The 22899-nt window shown below is 44.9% G+C and overlaps 1 protein-coding gene across 4 annotated transcripts in view; it reads left to right on the top strand.

The window, feature by feature from the left end:
* The window catches only part of Rrbp1 (ribosome binding protein 1), a 61210-nt gene that overhangs the window by 12554 nt on the left and 25757 nt on the right, over positions 1-22899 (top strand). For 3 of the 4 annotated variants that reach the window (XM_034493861.2, XM_076929881.1, XM_076929879.1), the window contains exon 2: positions 7824-9942. In XM_034493861.2, coding sequence (XP_034349752.1) covers positions 7845-9942 — 2098 coding nt within the window. In that variant the 5' untranslated portion in view covers positions 7824-7844. Of the gene's footprint in view, positions 1-7823; positions 9943-11859; positions 12062-22899 lie in introns of those variants that run through there. The other variant, XM_076929882.1, reaches the window with a different exon arrangement.

The raw sequence follows: 22899 nt of genomic DNA, 5'->3' as shown, positions 1-22899 counted from the left end.
CTTAGTGACCATTTGCAGGGGTATAAAACTAAAGAGCAAGAAACATCTCTTCAGCACGCAAAACATTTTTCTCCATCAGGGTACCTGTGTTTTTCTCTTTGGATTTATTGATGAGTGCTGGTTAACAAACACCCTGATAGAATATTTAATAGTCCTACCACAGCTATTCTACTGAGGTCTGATATTGGCTAGTGTGGTACCGTCTGGTCGCTGTGTTCTAGGGATAAATGTCTAAGAAAGCTGTGTGGGCCAGCTGTCTATTCTGAGGATCCTTGATCTTGCCATGTTGGCCTGTTGTCTTCCTTAATTAAGTGGAAGCTGGTGGCTTCTTGTAACCTCCCAGAGGATTTAGGTCTATTCAGTTACCCACTTTTTCAAATACTTTTAAAAAAAGAAACACAAAAGCTTGTTAAAAAGTTTTCTCCTCAGGCATAGAAATTGAATCAGAAATGGCTGATGATTAAGCAAAGCTTATATTAGAATATATTTCTATTTTTAGGGGCTCAACTCTTTAAAATGAGTGACATTGTTTCTTTAAAGTAGGAAGTTACTTTTAACACATGACTAAAATCCTACTTTTAGTTGCTACATTTTCTGTTTAGAAAAACAGGTTACATTTAAATTTTTAGATGCCAGGCTCTGGTGCTTTGTTGAAAACACTAGTTAATGTTAATGGGCATTGCCTTCATAGGGAGCAGAGATTGCAGGATAGTGAGAGGAGTGACTGAACCCAACCTGACCTCACTTAGGGGTGTAGTTGGGTGGGGTCTGGGCAGCTGGTGGAACAGGAATTTGAGATCGGAAGTGAGGACTAACATCTACTATGTCCCGATCTTCTGAAGGGCTGTACCCTCCAGGAAAGGGCAGGCAGTTTTCTAGTTAGTACCAAGAAGAGACAGCAGGTAACTGTTCTGTCCTGAGGCAGGGGGACAAAAGCTGAAAAATTTCCATCAGAGGCTCCTGCTGCATACAGCTGTCAGTCCATGGCTGGTGACTCCCTTCAAGGCCTGGTTGAAGCAAAGATAAATTGATTTTTAGGGAAAGTTGCTAAAGAATTGCTCTCAGTAAAGCCCAACAGAAAGGTAGTGCAGAACACATGACAGACTTTTGAGTAGTGCAGCCATCTGTCCATCAGAGCAACATTGACAGTGGAGATGTGTACGATGGAGCAGAGAGGGCTAAGGCAACAGACTTAGAGGCTTTTAAGTTCTCCTGGTGGAGCAGGGGAGGGGTGAAACTGAGTCAGTATGGTCGTTAGGAAACTTGGAGTAAGGAACATTTCAACTAGAAATGTACAGGAGCTAGGCGGGTTGGTGCATCCCTCCCTTCAACTCCAGCACCTGGGAGGCAGATCTCTGAGTTTGAAGCCAACCTGGTCTACCTAAACTGTTCTAGGCTATCCAGGAATACATACTGAGATCCTGTCTCAACAAACAAATAAATATTAACAAGAACTCAGTTTCTTGTTAATATTTATTAACAAGTACCATGTTTAACCCCTAAGCTATTAAGCAAGAAAGGCTAGTGCTTGAATAGTCAAACATTGCGGAAGGGGTGAGGGTCTAAGTAAGGAAACACTGTTATCCATAGGCACCACAAGATAATAGAGTGACTGAGTCCACTCTACAGAAAATCACAGTACATGTTGGTGGACAGATTGCCACTGGGATTAAAATAAAATTCAGCTATATGCTAGTTTTAGGAGTAACACTTAAAATATGAATACAGAAACATTGAAAATAAAGAGAAAAAAATGCAGTCTAATAATCTTACAAGAGTTGGAGAAGTTTTGAAAATAATCAGATAAACTAGAATTTAATGAAAACAAATTATTAGTATATTGAAGAGGGTCATTCTCAAATGGGAAGAGAAATAGGTACTTAGCCAGGAAGATGTATTAATTGTGATTTTATATCCTAACAAGATGGTCTCAAGTAAAACAAATTGAGTTCAAGAAACAACGGAGAAGCCTGTGAGCGCAGAGGAAGGGTGAAGAAGGGCTCTCAACAGCTATTGGATTAGCAAAAACCTAGCGGCAAGAAAGAGAGGAAGGTAGGGAGGGATTTAAGATTACAGTTAAAAATATGGATGTTTACAATAAAGTTAAAATTAGGATTTGTCTGTGATAATTCAGTCCTTTCTGTATGTTAGGGAAGTTAAATGCATTGCCATATCACAAGTCAAAGAAAGACACGGGGATTTGGAGATTGAACAATAATGCAAATATTTTTGTAGTTGTAGGATGAAGCTATAGGAGTATTTAGAGGGAAAATATTGCCTTACAAGTATTTGCTACCAGGAGAGAACCCAAAATCAGTATACATTCATGCCAAAGTAGTTGGCAAAACGATGTAAACCAGTGGATGATAGAGGGAGTGATGAAAACTTATTGGATCACAAACCCAAAAGTTGGTTCTCAGTCATCCTCAGGTTGTCTCAGTGGTTATATCAGTGCTCTTCCTGCCTTCTCTCTCTAAGAACAGCTCACTGACACCCACCTTGACAGTTACTCTCATCCTGTAGTCTTCTAAACCTACAGAGAACAAACACAGTTTTACACAAACTGTCCCTGTGCACAGGAGTGAAGGAAGGGCCGATCCTAAACTCATTCGATAAGAATCTAGTGGCCTGCTACCCAGGTGATAGTGCGAGTGACCTGATTTCTCTCACTTTGAAGATCAAATCTAGAGATGTTATTTAAAAAGAATTTCTGTCAAATGTTTTTGTTTCAATTATCCATAGTTAATTAAACATAGTTAAAAATTATTAAATGAAAAATTCTAGAAGTAATGAATCACTTTCACATTTTATGTCATTCTCATAATGTTAAGTGCTAACCCAGGACATGAATTGCCTCATTACACAGTGTATATACTGCCTGCTCCTGAGTCTGGGTTATCAGATACACTATGGTAGAATTATATGATAGGATGTGATGCTGGCAATAAAGCCAATGATGACTGCTGTCTGTCATCTACCAAAGGAAGCACCAGTGAGTTCACCCAGGACCCTTGGCAGGTGAGTGTGCTACCTTTGAGTTCTGTGTCCAGCTCTCTCATACCAAAGTTTGTAAAAGGAAGTAATTGTGGACTGTGACTTCTGTCACAGTGGTCACCTCTAGGAACTGACTTCGAATCGCATGAGTCAGGATTATGAGAGAGGTCCTTTACTCTGGTAAACATGTCACTCTAGTTCTGTGTGAGTAGCATAGAATTTAAAACAAAAGCATGTAAAGAGTATGGCTGTTAGCATGTCATAGGAGTTCAAAGGAATGAACCACAGTTACTTGTATCTGTATGAGTTTCAAAACTGCCAGATGTCAGTCACCCTGTACCCTTTACATAGTAGTTACATATGTAAAACAATGTTGTATTTTGTTTGTAGAGATAAATATTTATATATAACATAAGCATGAACACAAGTAATAAGTGTTCTTTTCAAAAGCATTAGCCTTTCTGGAAGAGATGCATGCACACAAAGTCAATCTGGAAAATGTTAGTATTTGACACACCTGACTGGTGGGTGGGGAAGTACTTCTATTTTTCTTCTCACACTTCTGTATATCTGAGCTATCAACACAAGGTTACTGTCCCATTTCTGAAATGCTTAGACTAGAAATTGTTTCAGATGTGGGGGTTTATTTTTGCTTTTGGGATTTTTAGGGATGAACCTAAGTCCAAACACTAATTTCACGATTCCTTTGTACTTTATGTACTTAAGTTTATCATTTTAAGGTACTGTCAAATAATGAACATTTATTAGTTTTAAGTGTGCCTGTGTGAATTTATGTCTACTATGTGCGTGAAAGAGCGTGTTGGTACTCTAATCCTGAGTCACAGGCACTTGTGAGCCGCCATGTGGCTCACCCAGCTGGGGTGCTGTTGAACCCCACCTTTGCTGGTTGCAAAGGACCCTGGTCCTTTGTAGGAGCACCCATTCTGAGCCACCTGGTCCTTTGTAGGAGCACCCATTCTGAACCACCTGGTCCTTTGTAGGAGCACTCATTCTGAGCCACCTGGTCCTTTGTAGGAGCACCCATTCTGAGCCACCTGGTCCTTTGTAGAGCACCCATTCTGAGCCACCTTTCCAGCTCCTAATTTTAACCACTGAGCCATCTCTCTAAGCCCACAGTCTTACATATTTTAATGTGCCAGATTTAAATTTTTATTTTTGAGATAGGTTTTGTGTGTGTGTGTGTGTGTGTAGCCCAGGCTAGCCTTGAACTCAAAATGTTCTTATATCAGCCTCCTGAGTACCCCTGGGATTGTAGACATGTACCCCACACTTAGACTGTGCCTATGTTTTGACTGAGACCATCACATAAAGTTTGGTAGAGAAGTTTCCATTTTTTGTACCATCTCTTGCTTTCAACTTTAAGAACTAGGCAAATTTCAGACTTTTGGATTGGAGGTGCTCAATCTTTGTATTAAAATATTAGGAGATACCTATCTTGATAGAGTTAAAGCCATTGCTGCTTTTATTTTTTTGGCAGTCACCTTGGCGTCAGGAATGGGTTTGGAGGCTTGTCATCTTAGACTGTCTCTTTACCTGATGACTTCCCTGAGCACCAGATGTTGTCCACTGTAGAGCAGCAAGCTAGTGATAGGACAAACTTCAGGCTGTTATTGAAGGTCCTTTCCTAAAATCAACCTATATCCCAAGTGCCAAATTGGGCTGAACTGGCTTATCAGTTTGCATTTGAGTTAGGAGATAGAGTCCACAGTCTATATCCGAAGAATTAAGAGCGCCCCCCACCCCCCCTTTTCATTTCCCCAAATCCTAAAACCAGAAGCAGCAGCATTCTTTTGGGATTAAAATGGTAGCAAGTTTCATTCAGCCAAGCCTTGGCCTTGGATAGCTTCCTGTTTACTTCCTTCTCTGGCCTTTATGGGCTAGTCTTTTACTTTGACTGTTTTAGCAGTAGTGGGTAAATAAAAGTACTTATTTCACAGAAGTTTATGGAAATGACAGAATAGAAATTTCTGTGGTGAAGTTGTATTATAGAGTATGGATGGGCAAACATCTGTCCTGAGTCTGCCCATGTAAGCAGCCCAAGGGATAGCCATTGAATAGATATGGACTCTGGTCTCAGTACAGTGAATAAGCTACAAGCATGAACTAGAGGCTCTTGCAGGCATTCTAGACTGTGTTCAAGAGTCTCCAAGGATGTGTTTGTGTCCTAAATTCATGTGTGTTGGGAAGGTGGAGGATTCCAGCTTACAATGATAGTCCACCTTGAAGGTAAACTCACTTTGAAAGCAGAATGGTTTTTTTTTTTTTTTTCATTTCCATTTATTTGTTGCTTGCAGAGATATTGCCTTCGCTGTAAATGTTTCAGTGTGTTACTAAAGACTAGGGCTTTTCATTTTCCAATGAAAGCTTTCTTTTAAAAAATTCTAGCTCAAGAATTAATGGTAGGGATGTAAATTTTTTTTAAAGCTGCTTGTTCTGCAAAAGTTGGGAAGACACATTTTTGCCATTATAAACATGCTCTGTGTGTGCTGCAGGGGAAAAATATTCACCTGAGTTTGCTTACCTTGATTCTGAGCTCCCCATGGAGAATGTGTTTTGTGTGTCATGTTTGCCTATGTGGAGTCAGATTAAAGGCTGAGTTTCCAACCTTGGTTTTTCTGTCTGAGCTGAGCAGTTGGAAGGCACGAGACTGCAGAGAGCTCCATAGTCCTCAGCTGAGAACAAGCCTTGCTTTGTTGATGGCCCTTCACTGTGTCAGGGGCTGGTGACTGGTGCCAACTGCAGCACTATGAGAGGCCACCCCTTGAGTGCATAGTTGTCAGGAGACCACTTGGTGTTTATGGAGCTGTGGCCTAATGTAGGGTCTACCTCAGGAAAAGGTGATGTTTTAGAGACTTTGCCATCTGGATAGGACATCTGATTCTGCTGTATTTTGTGCACCTGAGCATGTCTCTGTTGTCAGAGTTCTGAGTGGCCCTGTAAGGCCTTGTAAGAGTTTTAGTTGGGGGATCTCTACCCCTGGAAGGGGTCATCATGTACTCTTTCCCTGCCCTCCTGCATACAAAACAGAGTCGGGATTGGACAAGTGCAAGTTTTTTTTTTTTTTTTTTTTTTTTTTTTTGGTTTGTTTTTGTTTTTAAATACCCAGGCTACTACTCTGAGTTCCTGGAGAGGCTTATTGTAACAGCCTTCCTTGACTGTCACAGGTGGGAGTGCTCACCTTCACTTTGAATCAGATGTCACTAGTGGTTTATAGCTAGAAGTCAGGATCCATTTGGAATGTAAGTGCTGCCATACCTAGACTTCAAAGGCATGTGAGTGTGGCCTGGCCTCAGACTTGGTTTGCTGAAGCGATGATAGGGATGGTGTATTGGGCCTTGGTCCTACACAGCCCCAGGTGACAGTCTATGGAGGAGTAAAAGTCACAGTAGCCACAGTAATCACTGTGGAGAATGTGATAGCAAACCCTTGTCATAGCATTTCAAATTTCCCTCAAGGGTCTTGTCAGGATAACGCAAAGAAAAGGGTTTGCACCGTGAGGAGATTAGGTGTCTTAGAATATGATACTGAGGTGTTTAAACAGTACCCTTCTTTAAATTAAAATGTCCTAGTGTCTGTCTGGAGTCTAATTTCCTTCCTTTTTCCCTGTTAAAAGAGGAACATAAATTGCACTGACCAAGTAACCATAATGTTTATAGAACCTGGACACAGTGTCCTTGACTTTCTTACCTTCTCCCAATTATCCCTTCATCCCAACCTTTCCCTTCTACACTGAAGTTCTTCTTGGTCAGTTTTTGCTGGTCCTTTTCAGAGGGGCTAGACTTTCTCAGGGGATGGAACGAATGATGGCATTGACATGAGTTAAAAGCTTGGAGAAGTGGAACTAAGTCTGGGCTGTCGGCCAGGAAGGGTGAGCCCAGTTCCCTCTGATCCTTTGCACTTTGGTCCAATAGGCAACAAGAATAGAATGCTTCATACTCTTGGTTTGGGGTACTTTGTCTGAGAAAGAGCCTAGTGACACTACCCCTTCTTCTGTGAAGTCCACAGATGTGAAATTCCAAATGTAGAATCTGGTGGGCTTCCCAAGACTTTCTGTTTCCTGGTATGGGGATTGTAGGTTCTGTGATGGAGGAGGCATGCTATGGAAAGGGTTTTATCCTGCACCACGCTCTTGAAGACTTTTCAGGATTGCAGTCCCGTGGGTCTTTGACCCTAGTATCTTTGTTTAGGGCACTGGTTGCAAAGCAGAGTGTGGTGTGCCAGGAGCCTGCTAGGAAAGCCTGTGGATGTGTTGGTGTTGAATAGGTTTTTTATTGGCTTGTTTAACTAAAACCAGCCAGTTTTACATTGAAGAAAAATATAAAAAGTAAAGATTTCAGCCCAGTGTGAAAAATGAAAAGTTCTCTTACTCAGCCACATGTGTCTGTGTGGCACATGCAGCCATACTTAGCTTTGCTGTCTTTGCCACTTTGCCACTACTCTCTGTTGTTTCACTTCTGGATAGGACTTGTGCTCATGAGTGGTTGAAATGGGGCAGATTCAAGGGGGCACCTTGAACTTTGGCTGTTGGCCATAGGCTTTGGAAGCTACAGAACATTAGAAACTCAAGTTGTTTCCCTGTGTTCCTCCATCCGACTGTTTGTATCTCTGGTGCTAAACGAACTATTGATGCTCTAGGTAAAAATTACCCATTTCTGAAGAGAGGGTAAGAAAGAGGAGCAAACATGGCTTTGTTCCTACTCTGAATTTAGTCTGAAGACAGTGAGAAATCTTAAGTTTGGTGATAGGGGATGGAAATTGTCCATTTCCTCAATTTGTCCAGAAAGTAATCTACTTGTATGTGTTGGCAGGTGGAAAGCAAGCCAGCCAAGATGGATATCTACGACACTCAGACCTTGGGGGTTGTGGTCTTTGGCGGGTTCATGGTTGTTTCTGCCATCGGCATCTTCCTGGTGTCAACCTTCTCCATGAAGGAGACGTCGTATGAAGAAGCTCTTGCCAACCAGCGCAAGGAGATGGCAAAAACTAACCACCAGAAAGGAGAGAAGAAAAAGAAGGAGAAAACTGTGGAAAAGAAAGGAAAGACCAAGAAAAAGGAAGAGAAACCTAATGGGAAGATACCTGAACATGACCTGGATCCCAACGTGACCATCATCCTCAAGGAACCAGTGCGTGTACCTGCTGTGGCTGTGGCCCCAACTTCAGTCCATTCCTCTGTGGGCCATACCCCTGTAGCCACAGTACCAGCCATGCCTCAGGAAAAGCTGGCTTCTTCCCCTAAGGACAAAAAGAAGAAGGAGAAAAAAGTGGCAAAGGTGGAGCCAGCAGTCAGTTCTATTGTGAATTCCATCCAGGTTCTTGCTTCAAAGTCTGCCATCTTGGAAGCCACACCCAAGGAGGTGCCTATGGTGGCTGTGCCCCCAGTGGGCTCTAAGGCCAGTGCTTCTGCCACCAGCAGTCAGGGCAAGAAGGGACAGGGAGCCCAGAACCAGGCTAAGAAGGGGGAGGGAGCCCAGAACCAAGCTAAGAAGGGGGAGGGAGCCCAGAATCAAGCTAAGAAGGGAGAGGGAGCCCAGAACCAGGCCAAGAAGGGGGAGGGGACCCAGAACCAAGCTAAGAAGGGGGAGGGGACCCAGAACCAGGCCAAGAAGGGGGAGGGGGCCCAGAACCAGGCCAAAAAGGGGGAAGGGGCCCAGAACCAGGCCAAGAAGGGGGAAGGGGGTCAGAACCAGGCCAAGAAGGGAGAGGGGGCTCAGAACCAGGCCAAGAAGGGGGAGGGATCCCAGAACCAAGCTAAGAAGGGAGAGGGGGCCCAGAACCAGGCCAAGAAGGGAGAGGGGGCCCAGAACCAGGCCAAGAAGGGGGAGGGGGCTCAGAACCAGGCCAAGAAGGGGGAGGGAGCCCAGAACCAAGCTAAGAAGGGAGAGGGGGCTCAGAACCAGGCCAAGAAGGGGGTAGAAGGGGCCCAAAATCAGGGCAAAAAGGGGGAAGCAAACCAAAACCAGGCCAAGAAGGGTGAGGGAGGCCAGAACCAAACCAAGAAGGGGGAAGGACCCCAGAACCAAGGCAAGAAGGGAGAAGCAACTCAAAAACAGGACAAAAAAATAGAAGGCGCTCAGAACCAAGCCAAGAAGCCAGAGGGAACCCCAAACCAAGGCAAGAAGGGAGAGGGGGCCCAGAACCAAAGCAAGAAGGGAGAGGGAACCCCAAACCAAGGCAAGAAGGGAGAGGGGGCCCAGAACCAAGGCAAGAAGGGGGAGGGGGCCCAGAACCAGGGCAAGAAAGGAGAGGGGGCCCAGAACCAGGGCAAGAAAGGAGACGGGGCCCAGAACCAGGGCAAGAAAGGAGACGGGGCCCAGAACCAGGGCAAGAAAGGGGAAGGGTCTCCCAACCAGAGTATAAAAGTAGAGGGTATGCAAAACCAGGGCAAGAAGATGGAGGCAGCCCAGAACCAGGGTAAAAAGGTGGAAGGGGCCCAGAATCAGATGAAGAAAGGGGAAGGGGCCCAAAACCAGGGAAAGAAAGGGGAGGGGCCTCAAAACCAGGGCAAAAAGGCAGAAGGGGTTCAAAGTCAGGGCAAGAAAGGGGAAGGGACCCAGAATCAGGGCAAAAAGGGAGATGGAAATCCCAACCAAGGCAAGAAGGGGGAGGGAGCTCCCAACCAGAACAAAAAGACAGATACAGTTCCTAGTCAGGGCACAGAGACAGAGGGTGTCTCAAACCAGGTGAAAAAGTCAGAGGGGTCCCCTAATCAGGGAAAAAAGGCAGAGGGAGCCCCAAACCAAGGCAAAAAGGGAGAAGGATCCCCCAATCAGGCCAAAAAAATGGATGCAGCTGCCAGTCAGGGTAAAAAGTCAGAGATGGCTCCTGCCCAGGGAAAAAATGCAAGCATGGTCCAAAGCCAGGAGGCACCAAAGCAAGAGGCACCGGCAAAGAAGAAGTCTGGTTCAAAGAAAAAAGGAGAGCCTGGTGAGTGCCGCTGTCTGCTCTGTGAGCTTGAGGGAACACTACTGTCTGTGGTGGATGGGTTTCCTTAGTGTTCTGGTGTTTGACTTTTGTCTTTTCACCCCAGATACTGATGATAGACTAGAGAAATAATTCCACCAAGTCTATCTTGAACTGTTGAGCTTTTAGGGTTTTATATAGGAGCAGGGCTGGGGGTTTACTCATAGGAACTTGCATGTGTCAAAGGTAGCTGTATTACCACCAAGAAGCACACCCTGGTAATTGTATTGGTTATGTAGCCTTGAGGAGGGGCCTGTGAGACTTGGGCTTTCTGAGTTTTATGAGCCTCCATTCTCTCCAGGTGGGAATGTTTCATTTTGGAGGATGTTTGTAGGATGTAGTTACATAACATGGTGCCATCTGTGTTGGTCAGCTGCTACTACATAGTGAAGCTATATAACAAGCATCCCAGATTCTTTTGTCTTACAACAGCAGTTCTCTGTCTTTGCTTCCTGTCTCTGTGATTGGCTAAGGTTGGCTGATTTAGATCCTGTCTGCTGAGAGGGTCTGCCTCATGCTGTGCCTTAACTGGGTTGGCTCAGGGCTGTTGGCATGTGTGAGTCTTTGTCTCTCCAGGGCAGAGGGCTTCTCAGAGTAGTAGCAGAGGCATAAGCTGTTTTGATCAGTCACATTCAAGCTATATCTCATTCCTCAGGGCAAGTCATGTGAATGACCCAGACAAGGTGTAGAGCACTCACCATGTCTCCAGTGAGGGACTGCACAGTGAGGTGGGAGGAACAGTCTAGGCAGGGTAGTCTTGTCAGTCTGTTCTGTGTTCATACTTTACCTAAAATCAGCTTTGTTCTTTTAGTGTTTTTAAGAAATAATGTTTCTGCCATATTGCCCCATCCCTTCTTCCTTAGTTATTTAACCAAGCACTATAGAACTTAATGCAGATTCTATATTATGAAGATAGAAAGTAGATAGATAATACAGAACACTGATTTGCTTTGGTGTTTTTAGTGGGCGATAACTATACAGCTTCAGTGGGGGGGGGTGTCAAAAAGTAGTTGAATTTGTGTGAGTGGTGAAAAGCACTTTGACACACTCTAACAGGATTTTGAGGCATTCTCCCAGGTCTCTCCCGAGGAAACTGAACTGTAGCACACAGGTGCTTAGTGGGCTTGATGTCCCCAGACTGCCTGGGGACCCTGCATCTACTTACCCGGGCACAACACAGCTACCAATGTCAGTGGTGAAGGATGTTAAGACTCAACAGAGACGAGATGTATAGAGATAGCACAATGTTGACTCTAAGTTCAGAAAAGTAGGCTACCAAATTCTTGAAACAATGTGATAACGAAAGAAGACAAAGTCATTAAATATGAGATAACACAACAAAGACAACTTTAAAAAACAGGCTTTCTTCATATTTCAGGGGACCCTCTTCCTCCCCCTCCCTGTGAATTCCAAAATCTGCACATACTGAAGCCTTGTAAATGACATCCTGTTTGCATATAAGTAACTCCCAAAACCCCATATACTTCATTGTCCTTAAAATAAAATGTGTTTATTATCCACCCCTCTAGTGCTGGGGATCAGACCCAGGGCTCCTAGGTGGTTAGGGAAGTGTGTGCCAATGAGCTACATTTGTAGCCTGCTCCCTCCATATACTTTAAATCACCTGCTACAACGCAGATGCTGTATAAGGTATTGTGTTGTGGTGTTGAAGGAATGATTTCAAAGAAAAGATCTGCATATGCTCAGTAGAGACACAATTGATTTTGGTGGTTTTTTTTTTGTTGTTGTTGTTGTTTTATTTTTGTTTTTTGAATGTTTTTGATCCCAGGTGGTTGGATCTGGATGGGGACCTGTGGAGGCAAAGTGCTGGCTGTCCCACAGCTAGAGTCCAGTTGTTCTTTGACTTTTTTTTTTATGCAGTGTGCTGATATTTTATTCTTCAAAAGTTGGAAGCAACCCCGAAGAAGGCATTGGCTCTGTGGCTGTGGCAGCGCCCCCTGACGTTGGAAACACCTGTGTGGAAGGCCTTCGATATCATTCTCCTTGGTGCAAGGCCACATGGGACAGAAATCCTAATGAGATGTTGCAGTAGATAATTTCTCATTAAAATTCTTATTTAATGGCCTTTTGAAATTACTGCAGGGGCATAAAATTGGGTTTTGATATATTTTATTAAATGCTGTATTCCTTATCCCCAAAAGAATAAAGCAATAATGATAACGTCCAAATGCTGAAACAATCCAGAAAGAGTCATGCAGGGCAGGGGGGTTGGGATTCCGTTTCTTGTGTTTGGGAAACTCTGGTTGTAGATCATTATATCAGGCTTCTGCAGTGGATTGATTCCCACCAGTAACTGTTGAAATTGTACAGCAGAGCCCACTGATAGGAGCTACAGAGCTGAGGGGCTTTACTGAAGCCTAGGATTGTCAATGAGGTAGTATGGTCTGAGAGACAGGTTAGAGCTCCAGCCATGGAGAAGGCACCATGCTTTTCAAGTAGCGTACGTTCAGGACAGGTGATGGAAAGCATTTATAAACATGTGTGAGTCCCGAGAGCCCAGTCTATGTAGTTAGCTACCTCTTTTATGTTTTTTTCTTTTTCAGACAGGATCTGTCACTATAGCACAAGCTAGCCCCCAAATAATGGCCTCCCTGTCTCAGTCTGTATGAGCATGAACCATCATGCCTGGTGTTTACCACCTCTTTTTTCCTATAGAACCAGGAGAGTATATTGGTGAGGCTCTGTGGTGAGCCATAGAAAACTCTTGCATCCTTGAGGGTGTGAGAAGGTCTGTGAGAGTCCTTATTTTTGCTGTTCATAACTCTGTTCCCGCTTAGTACCCTTAGGTAAGTGAGTCCCCAACTCACCTCTACGATGTCAAGACTCCCCTCAGCTTCCTGTTACATTCAGGATATAGGGGACTTGCTCCTGCTTGCTGTGATGTGAACAGGGTGAGCATGCTTTATGTGGAGGTTGTCCATTCCACTCCACGGGCAGTTTTTATCGAAGATGATGGAGATAAAGAATCATGTCTTTCCATTATGTCTTTTAGTGCAGTGGCCAGACCCTGTGTGGCATTGTCAGACCAAAGCAGGCAAGAACGTGGTCGTGAGTTATTGTTTTTATAGTTGCACTGTATACTTGGCTCTGCTCTGTGCTAGGGTTATCTGAAAATGACCCAATCAGTATGGCTCCTGGTGGTTGTGGGTTATGAGGAGAGCTTGGTATGTGAATTTATATGTAGTGCTTTATCTGGCCCCTTGGGGCCTGGCTGCCCTTGGCTAGACCACCCATTTGAGTTTGCCTAATGGATTGTGTCACAATCTGCTTATCCTCCAGCAAAATGTATTTCCCATCCTTTCTAGTTCATGGGCTCTAAAGATATTTCTTATTCTTGTGGCCACGATTCTCTTGATTGATGATAGCATGGGAGGGTGACCCAACACCAACCATGGCTAAGCAGTCTGATGGGGAGAGTAAAGCAGGTACTACATACATACAGTACCTGCAGTGTCTTACTGCCTGTGTGGATGGCGGTCAGCACAGGGCGGAGGCCTCACAGTGGGTTCAACAAACACATGTCCTATTCTTCCATTACACTGGTGATTCTAAGTATAACATGTGAATATCCATCCATCCATCCATCCATCCATCCACTCAGGTCTGCTTCTCATTCATGCCTGCTCACCTGGCAACACTCTCACAGCTGCTGGACAGAGAACAGTCCTGGGAAACTTGGGGCAAAGTAGGGCACTCACTGCAGACAGTGGAGAATTCTGAATTTGGCTCTTCTGTGTAAAGACCTAGGGGTGGAGGTGGGGGAGATGCAAGTACAAAGCCAGGTATCAGTGAAGTACTTTGGATTACTGGATCACAACTCCAGTGGAAACTTGGACTCACTTTGTCTAGCATTCTCTTGAACTTCCTACATGCTTTTCTTCACTGAAGCATGAACTCTAGTAACTTCAGTTTGGGGCATGAAGTCTGACATTATAGTACTTTCCAGAGGCTCATGGGATCATCTTAGTACATGGAGGGAATATGCTAGAATTCACCTGACTTAATATCAGACATTGCAGCTGTGAGTGTTGCCAGGTGAGCAGGCATGGATGAGCAGCAGGCCTAAATGTTTTCACAAAGCTAGACCTTGTGTTCCAACTCTCTTGGCTGGGCCATGATTGGTCCTAGCTGGCCTGCCTTTAGACACCCTACCATTTGGCCATAAATAAGTGTGTGTCTGTCCAGAGCTGCCTGTACTCTGGGGACCACATGTGCCCAAAGGAATTGTGGCAGAACTGCAGATGGGTTCTAGACATCTGGGAGTGTAGGGCTGGGCAGATGAGGTAGCCTGGGGCAGTGCTGTGAGGATCTAGGAAATGCTTGAGAGGTGGGTTCCATTATTGATATAAAGCAGGCTAGGGAAGGGAGCTCCTCCCACAAATGCAGGAGACCTAGACTTGAGCAGTGTATGAGCAGGGCCCTTGGCACCGTGAGGTTTTAACGACTGTCCATGAACAAATTAGGGTTGAGAGATGTGCTTTCCCCTAAGAGCCACTGGTCTCCCTGGCCATTTAAATTTATTTAAATCAGTCCAAAGTAAGTCCAGACTTCTTTGATCATACTTAGTGCTCCTTAAAGCTCTATCAGTAGTCACATGTTGCCAGTGGCTGCCCTTTAGAGCAGTGTAGAGATCAAACACCGTTAGAAAGTCCTCTTGGACACCCCTGCTCTAAGCAGCAGCCATTTGGAGGGAGGTGGCCTTTTGAGTCACCTTGCAAGTATCCCTATGAAGAAGACCTGGCTTGTAACCATGTGTTGGTATCATACACAATTATCCTCCTGCTTGGTTCTAGTTGTCACTGTCCCTCATATAGCAAGGCACTAATGACATCACAGTGCAGAAGCAGTCCAGGATGCAACTGGGGTTGCATCACAGGCTCACTCCTTGGCTGGTGCAAGGCCTTTGATGACAGGTACCACAGAGGAGATGTGGGAGGTGTGGAGACCGGCCTGGGCACGTTTCTGCAGGCCAGTTGGAGCTCTTTGAGAGACTGATCGGGGCTATGCCATGCATTTTTACTATTTGTCTGTGGCAGTGTTTGACAATGAACACCTGATTCCTACTCTTAAAAAAATGTTGTGTTACATAAAAGTATCTTTCCCAGCAAACAATTTAAATAAGTAGAGAAGTACGAATAGGGTGGAAATCTAAAGTCTTTCTTGCTATTCTGTCCCTGTCACCATTCACTTCTGGGGGACCCTGGAGACACTGCTCTCACATGCAAGCGGTGGTAATACCCAGTTAGAAACTGATGTTTGCTTTCCAGTGTATTGGTGACATCTTTCCACATCGTGCTTGCAAAGCTGCCACATTTGGCTGTATAACATTCCATGGTGTGAATGTATCGTGATTTATTTAAATGACACTTAAGTAGTGTGCAGGTTTTTTTGGGTGCTAAAATTGATGCCGCGGTGATGTACATATATTGCTGTATGTCTCCTAAAGTAAATTCTTAGGTCATTAATTACAAATCAAAGGTAGGTACATTTTTCATTTAAAAAGACTGCTCCCTTGATTTCCAAAACCAGTTGGTGATTTATAGAGGCCTGCTTGATTGTTTCAGAGCTAACCCTGCTCATGTGGTTCTACTGTTGAGCTGAGTGCTATAAGCTCTTGTGTGGAAGGAGGAGGAAACACTGGCCTGTGAAGTAAAAAGCAGGGATTCTTTTCTGAATGTTTAGGGACTGGGACTTGGTACAATCCTTGAGAAGTGAAAACTTCCCTGAACTAAAGTGTTTGGAGTACCTCTGCTGCCCCATGGGTAGTCTAGCAACTGCCCAGGATCCTTTAGGATGCTCAGGAAGCATGTGTATGTGGTGGTGGTGGTGGTCTTTAAAATCTATTTTTATCCTTGGATTTAATCCTTCTTCCTAATTATGTTCACCTGCTTCCCACCCTGAGCTGAGAGCTGCTCTGATGACTTGGAATGGCCTCTTGGCGGTGTGCTGTCAGGAGATGTGCACTAGAAGTGACTTTGGTGAGATCCTGTGTGGGTCTGGATATGGGAAATACACTGTGTAGTTCCTTGGCCTGCAGATAGAATGAGCTCGAGATTGAGGCAGCTGTTAACTGGAGTGAGGCCTGTTTTCTGCTTAGAGGAAGAGGAGGTGAAGTTGAGACCAGGGTCTGATGAGGAGTCTACCATAGAGCCAGTGACCGCCTTACTTAGTGGGACAGCGGCTCTGGTACGTTTATTATACTCTGTGGATGGCTTTTTGAAGAATTCTCTCTCTTTCCCCAGCTGGTAGGCTGGTATTATTCTGGGGCTAGGTGACCATGATGTCATGGCTAGGAGAATCCCACCACCCTCCAAAATGGAGGCTTTTTGTGAGTCTCTCATGGTCTACGTGGGAGAAAGGACACCACTGGGAGGTAGGATTGTGGGTACTTTTTTGTATCTTTCATTTACCCTTTTACATTTTTCTAGCTTTTCTATTTGTATTAGTATTTTTTTAAAAACTGGAAAAGAAACTTTCAGAAACTCCATTATGGAGCTCCAGTCTGTGTTCCTGGAGCATCTCTGGCGGCGGAAACCTTATTAGTCCTTTCGGGGAATTAGAAGTTCTCAGGCCTCCCACAAGATGCCAGAGCCTACCCAGGCCCTGGCACCTGGTACCTGGTAAGTGCTTGTAAGCTGAGGTAAGATGAATGTCAAAGATGCTTCTGTGCCCAGAAGCTAGGGGTGTCTTGTGTGTGCTGGTGGAGGTATCTGAGCTCCTGTGTGCAGCTTTGCAGGGACACTAGTCTACCTGCAAAGTGGACAGACGTGTGTAATAGGAAATGCAGTGTAAAAAGATCTGTAACTTGACAGGGGCATGAGACAGAAGAGATAAAGAAGGGTTATCAGAGCTTCCAGGAAAACTGACTCAGGGTGTGCAGAGCAGAGCAGAGCAGAACAGAGCAGAGCTCTTTCTTTAAAACTATTGGCTAGGCTGCAGTTGCTCCCTCCCTCTTCCACCCTTCCCCTGTTCGCCCGTGCTTCAGGTGCCTTATACAGTGTGCCAGCCATCCTGTGTAGCCAGGCTTTCAGGTGCTTAGTGTTTCTTTTTCCTCCATTTATGCTGCTCACAGCCAGAGCTTAGACTTGGCAGAAGTCATGTGGCCAGCAGATGGCAGTACAGGTCTCCACAGCGGCCCTCCTAGGGCCCCTTCCCACCCTCCATACAGTTAACTTGTCACCCTTTTTTTTTCAGGCTGAAGCCACCAGGTGTGCACTCAGAACAAGCCTTGGTGACCTTTGTTCTTTGATATTTGTGTCAGGGTTTAAATCTCTGAACAAAACCCAAGTCCCCATTTTCTCACCCTCTCCCCACTTCTGCTGTGTCCCTCTCTTCCTTTCTACCTCCATAAAGAATATAAAGAGATCCCCCAGGGAAGCAAGTTAAGTATCACTGTGAGCTGCTAGCTGACATTCGTCTGAAAATCTCCATTCAATGACTACTTAATGTGGCATTGCTTGGTCTTAAGGTATCATCCAGGCCTCCGGCCAAGCCCATGATAAAGCCATGGTCTTTCTCTGTAGGCAGTAAGGAAAACCTTGACTGCTGCTGAAACTTCCCTCGTTGGTCTTCAGCCACTCTGCCTGAAAGCCCAATCAGGGCCTTCCCATAGTTGTCTTAACAACTATTGTGATGTGTGCATTTTTTTTTTTTTCAGGTATAAAATTGTTTCTGTTAAAGTTTGGAGAAAAGAAAAATTAGTGTAAAGAGCACAAGAGTGGGTTAGTCTGTAGGATACCAATTAACACACATATCCTCTGGCTTGGTTGTAGATTATTCTTTCCTCCATCAAAGGGGAAAGTCTTAATAAACTCTCCTCCACAGCTTCTGTGCTTGGTGCCAGGGCACTGGAAACTCCAGATGTGTTTGTGAACATTTAGGGCTCAAGTGTAGCTGTTCATCATTGGCTTACATGCTTCTGGGAAGGGCCGCCTGATCTGGGAGTGAAGTCTCTACTTAACATGCTGTGCTGGGCCTGTCTTGGCTGTGGATGGAAGAGCAGTAAGTTGGGGTGGGAGAAGCCAGTGTGTATTTTCATTTCTTTGAGGGCCTTGAACTTTCCTGTAGATCTCTTGGCCACCGATTATAAATGTATGGTTGGGGAGAGGTTGTGGTGATGTTAGTCCTTGCCTTCAGTTGGTCCCTGGATCTTTGGTTGGAAATGTAGATGATCACATGGAACTGGGATCCCAAGAGGTTTTGAGGCCTGGGGCCTGACTGTTTCTATGGCTCAGTTTGGTTGAGGTAGTTGAGGTGGACCGGCCATGGAATCTGCTTAAGGTTGGGATATGACTTCTTTCCTGTGGAGATGCTGTGCTAGGACTCTCAGCATCCGTGTCATTAGCTGTGGAGGTCCAGAGGTCTCTGCATTTGAGGGAAAGGCCTTCAGAATGGGTTTTGGACATTCCCAAAGAAAATGAATGTCCTTGCCATGAATCTTCATTAGTTCCCATCCATGCTTCTGTCAGGCTCCACCGTGAGGTGTCCCTCGTTATCATCTGGGTGTCTCACACTTAGTCGCCTGAAGACTCTTAGACTTGAGCTCTGGCTTCGGCTCTTTCCTGAGTTGCCTTCTTCAAACTTTTTCCCTCTTGGCATCCCAATGTTCCCTTTTAGTCTTTGCCCTTTGTGGGGTAAAATCCAGATCTCTGGGGCCTGTGAAATCTGGTACCCATTCCAGCCTTACTTCCCTCTACTTCTGGGAATCCAAAGTCCTGGATCTTGCAGACTTCAGTGCCTTTCTAGGCTGCTCCCCTTCCTTCAGACCTCTTACTGCCTCTTTCCCTAGTTTTCAGCCTCTGCTTCCATTGAATCTGCATTCTCTAGGCCCCAGCGTGTTGCTCTGTTGCATGACTGCCCTGTGCCTGCTGTGTTGCATAGCTGTGGTCTTCCTTTCTACTTAGCTCGCCAAGCCTAGCATTCTGCAGACTTCTCGGGGATACAGTGCACATACTGTTTAGAAACAAGGAAACAAGCTGGGTCTGCCTGTCCTGGGCAGGGCTGTTTGGGAACCCACAGTAATACTCTCACCTCCAGTTAGCCTCTAGCTGTCTGTAGGTACTCACAGGGCAAGTCCCAGAGTAGGCTGATGCGCTGCCTGCTGATGGAGAAAGTAGAATATGGCTGGACAGGGGAGGGGTGGCTGCTAAGACTCAGGATCCCCTTATGTTAACATCATCTTCTTATTGCTGAGGCTGTTCATTGGGGAGTTGGTGGTTATGCAGCCAAAAAGCAAGTTTTCCTACAAGAGCCCACAGTTGACAGAGAAGAGAGTCCCAAGTATCTCTTTACAAGTTTTCATTTCCTAGGTGGTAAGGTATTTCTGTACCAAACTGATTGCATCATAGTTTTGAAGTCTGGGCATTAAGCACACTGATTCACTACATTCAGGCTTCTTGTCGGTGGAGGCATATTGTCTTCCCTCAAGCTCTTGTGCCTTATGAGTAAGGTGTCATGAGTAATGACAGTCTGCCCTTCTGAGTCTCTACATCAGTCTTGGCCTCAGAGAGGCCATTCTTAGAGCCTCACCCTTGCTCAAGTTCTTCCACTGTTAAGCTGGGAGGGGACAGGGGTTTGGCTGTCCAAAGAGTGGGTCTTACTAGTCGGGCCTCCAAGTTGGCCCTGGAGAGTCAGTCTTCAGTGCTTTTCCCCGTGCCTCATTCCAAGCACAAATTAAGTTAATCTTTGCAGCCAGGCCATGAGGGAGGAACAGTTATGACTGACTTTACAGACAAGGAAACTGAGGCAGAAGGTGGTTAAGCCAGTTGTCCAAGGACACAATTGAAAGGAGCTGAGTTGAAAATTGACATTTTTAGCCTAGGCCATTTGACACCATATATGCTGTGCTGTAACTGAAGGCCAGAGGTGACCCATAGACTGGCCTTGGCCCAGAGATATGTTTAGCCCCTGTCTGTCTCTATCTACCTACCTTCCTACCTTCCTACTATGGAGTTAGCTGCCAGTACTACAGGTCCAGTCTCTTGTCTGCAGCTGTAAAGTTTCTGGACTGATTTCTCTTGTAAGCTGTTACCCCTCAGGCTCCCAGAGGTCTATCCAGAGTCTTTGTAGTGTGCCTCATTCCTGAGTGACCTAGTAGTCCAAGGAGGAGTGTGTGGCTGTGCCCCCCACATCTGGTTGATGCCGTCTTGTAGCTGCTCTTTGCTGTCCATCTGCCTCATTCCTCTCTAGACCAGACCTATCAACCAATGTGAGCCAGACCCAGGCTGCCAGGGCAGCCATACAGGGAGCTGACCTCTTCTAAAATTCCCTAAGCCCTTGCTCTTTCTAAAGCTCATGGCTAGAGGTTAAATATGGAGTCTTTGGTAGATTTATTTTAATGCCTTAAGATTTCACAATACCAAGAATTACGAGAATCTTCAAGCATTTGCTAGAGAAAGGAGTGGGATGCTGGGCATATGCTAGGCTCCTGTGGGCATGCTGTTTGGATGGGAATCCCCCAGTGGCTCGTTTTTCCTTTCTGTTAGTTTTACTACCTCTGATTCAGAGACAATGCTTCCTATTTATTTATGTATTTATTTGCCTAAGAGAGTCAATGAAGAATGTTTTGTGAAGTTATAGGGGAGTATGTATGGAGAAGGTAGTAGAAGTCGTGTAGGTGGAAAGGCAGGATGCACAGGGAAAGCTCTATTCTACTTACATTGTTTTGGATTGTATCATTTGTTACAACTGTTTATTTATTTTTTAAGATTTATTTATTTATACTGTTTAGACTCTGAACATAGGAGGGAACTTCTAGACAGTGCTGGAAGCATCCTGAAGCGTCCCATAGCTAGTGTTTGTACCCAAGATGATATTCAGTAGCAAGGCTTCTTTCAGCAGTGATAGCCAGATATTTTCCTCCTATGGGAGGAGTTGGGCCTCAAAGGATAGGGCCTAAAGGGCAGTGTCTTTATTTGGGCTTTTGCCCCACCCCCCATTCTTCTTTGAGACAGGGTCTTATCTATCCCAGGCAGGCCTTAAACTCACTCTCTACCTCCCAAGTACTGGAATTACAGGCACACACCAACATGCCTTACTAGAAGACTGTCCTCTGGTGGAGAATTCAAGAGAGATTAGAGAATTTAATCACTTGAGGAATTCTTAAAGATACGGGCTTCTGAGACTTTGGGTAAGGAGTACTTTTGGAGTCTATGGGGGTGGAGGGGCATAGAACAGCCAGTCTGAGGAATATAGTATGCACCACATCAGTAACTTAGTAGTCCCACTTGCCACATTAGAATAGGCCAAGAAGAAACAGTTGGGATGAATCTTAACAGTGTACTTCACCCAATTTATCCAAAAATGAATCTTCTTTATGCTCAACCAGTGTATCAGGTACTATTTTATGTTCTTATCTACACTGAAGTTTTGAAACCTCGTGTAAACTTTTTGCTTGAAGCATATCACAAGTTGCAGGAGTCTCAGGGGTTGCAGGCACGAGTTCTTGGATGCCAGGACCATTCTGAATCAGGAAAGGAAATGTCTCTGTAGCCTTCAGCTCCACACAGGCTTAAGAGGCCGCCTTACCTTGCCTGTGTCTTTTAAACTCTGGGCAATGAATATCTATTTAAGGTTGGGAGTGTGGGGGAAAACTTAGCAAAAAATGTCTTAGTGGGGGTTTCCTGAGTGTGAGCTCACGGGCCTCTTGATTTACTCCAGCTCTGCAGCACGGGATTATATCGAGTATGTGTAGGTCCACTGTTAGTTGTATGTGCATACAGATATCAGTGAAATTAAGAAATGGGGTCCCCACACACATATACTCTCCCACTTTCTTGGCAATACAAGCTCTTGGGCCTTTAATACTAGTGTGGTTATTTTTAAATCTACTGCACTTTCCCAAGGTAAGAAGTTATAAAATAAGGTGCTCATAGCAACCAGCCCGCCCACATCCCACCTTCCCTTTATTATGATATCACACTAAGTGCTTCCACTTGTAATGAAAATATTATGACTATGAAGTAAAAATATTGTGACAAGTCAGAGAATCCAGGGTTGCTGAAGAAACCTTCCCCATTCCTTGTCCTCAAAAAGTAGGCTTAGCTGAGTTTCGCCATTGGGGCTTATCTGTCTCTTTTAGTGCATTTGTCTGGCTGTTTCAATTGTGAGGCAAATTTAGATACCAGCAGAGGAATTTCCCAGGCATTTTAGGTGAGCTATCTCAGTTCACTCTTTTCTTGCCTGCAAGGCTGCATGGGTATTAGTGAGACTGGGAGTGGGGATGCTTTGGTGGTGGTGGTGGTAGTGGTGATGGGTTTGTTTTTTTTTTTTTGGGGGGGGGAGGTGGTGAGCAAATGGTCTGTACCTAGGGAGTAAAGAGCTCACTCTGGGAGACCTGGCCCAGCCATTTCTCTTTTGAAGCCAGTTACTACTTAAGCTCCATCTGGGGAGACATGAGTGCTTGTCCTTGACTGTGGGGAGCAGAGTCCTGGTACTCTCCAAGCTTTTCCATGTGTGTGGTTCTGTTCTGGGGATCACTGGATTGAATGATGAGTGCCCTGGATACTCATGGGCAGGCAGTGCCCATAAAGATTCAGGGGAAGATAAGGAAATGTCACTGAACCACGGAAGGTGAGATGGACCAATGTTTCACTAGAAAAAGAAGAAATGGAGAAAAAAAAAACCTGAGAAAAATGTGCTGTGCATAATTTTATGCAGCGCCATTTTTGTTTACTTGTTTATTTACTTATGTTGAGACATGGTCTAATACAACTCAGGGTAGCCTCAAATTCACTATGTAGCTGAGTATGACCTTGATTGTCCAGCCTTCATTTCTGAAGTGCTGAGATTACTGGCATATGCCACCATACTGGGTTTATGTAGTGCTAAGGTTTGAACCAGCCCTATCAACAAAGCCACCTCAAATTCCTACACAGCTTCGGTCTTGATAATTTAAAAAGA

Source organism: Arvicanthis niloticus, chromosome 2, assembly GCF_011762505.2.
Source record: "Arvicanthis niloticus isolate mArvNil1 chromosome 2, mArvNil1.pat.X, whole genome shotgun sequence".
In the NCBI taxonomy this organism is placed as follows: domain Eukaryota; kingdom Metazoa; phylum Chordata; class Mammalia; order Rodentia; family Muridae; genus Arvicanthis; species Arvicanthis niloticus.
Note: the sequence above shows the minus strand (reverse complement) of the source record. Positions and strands in the feature narration are given on the sequence as shown.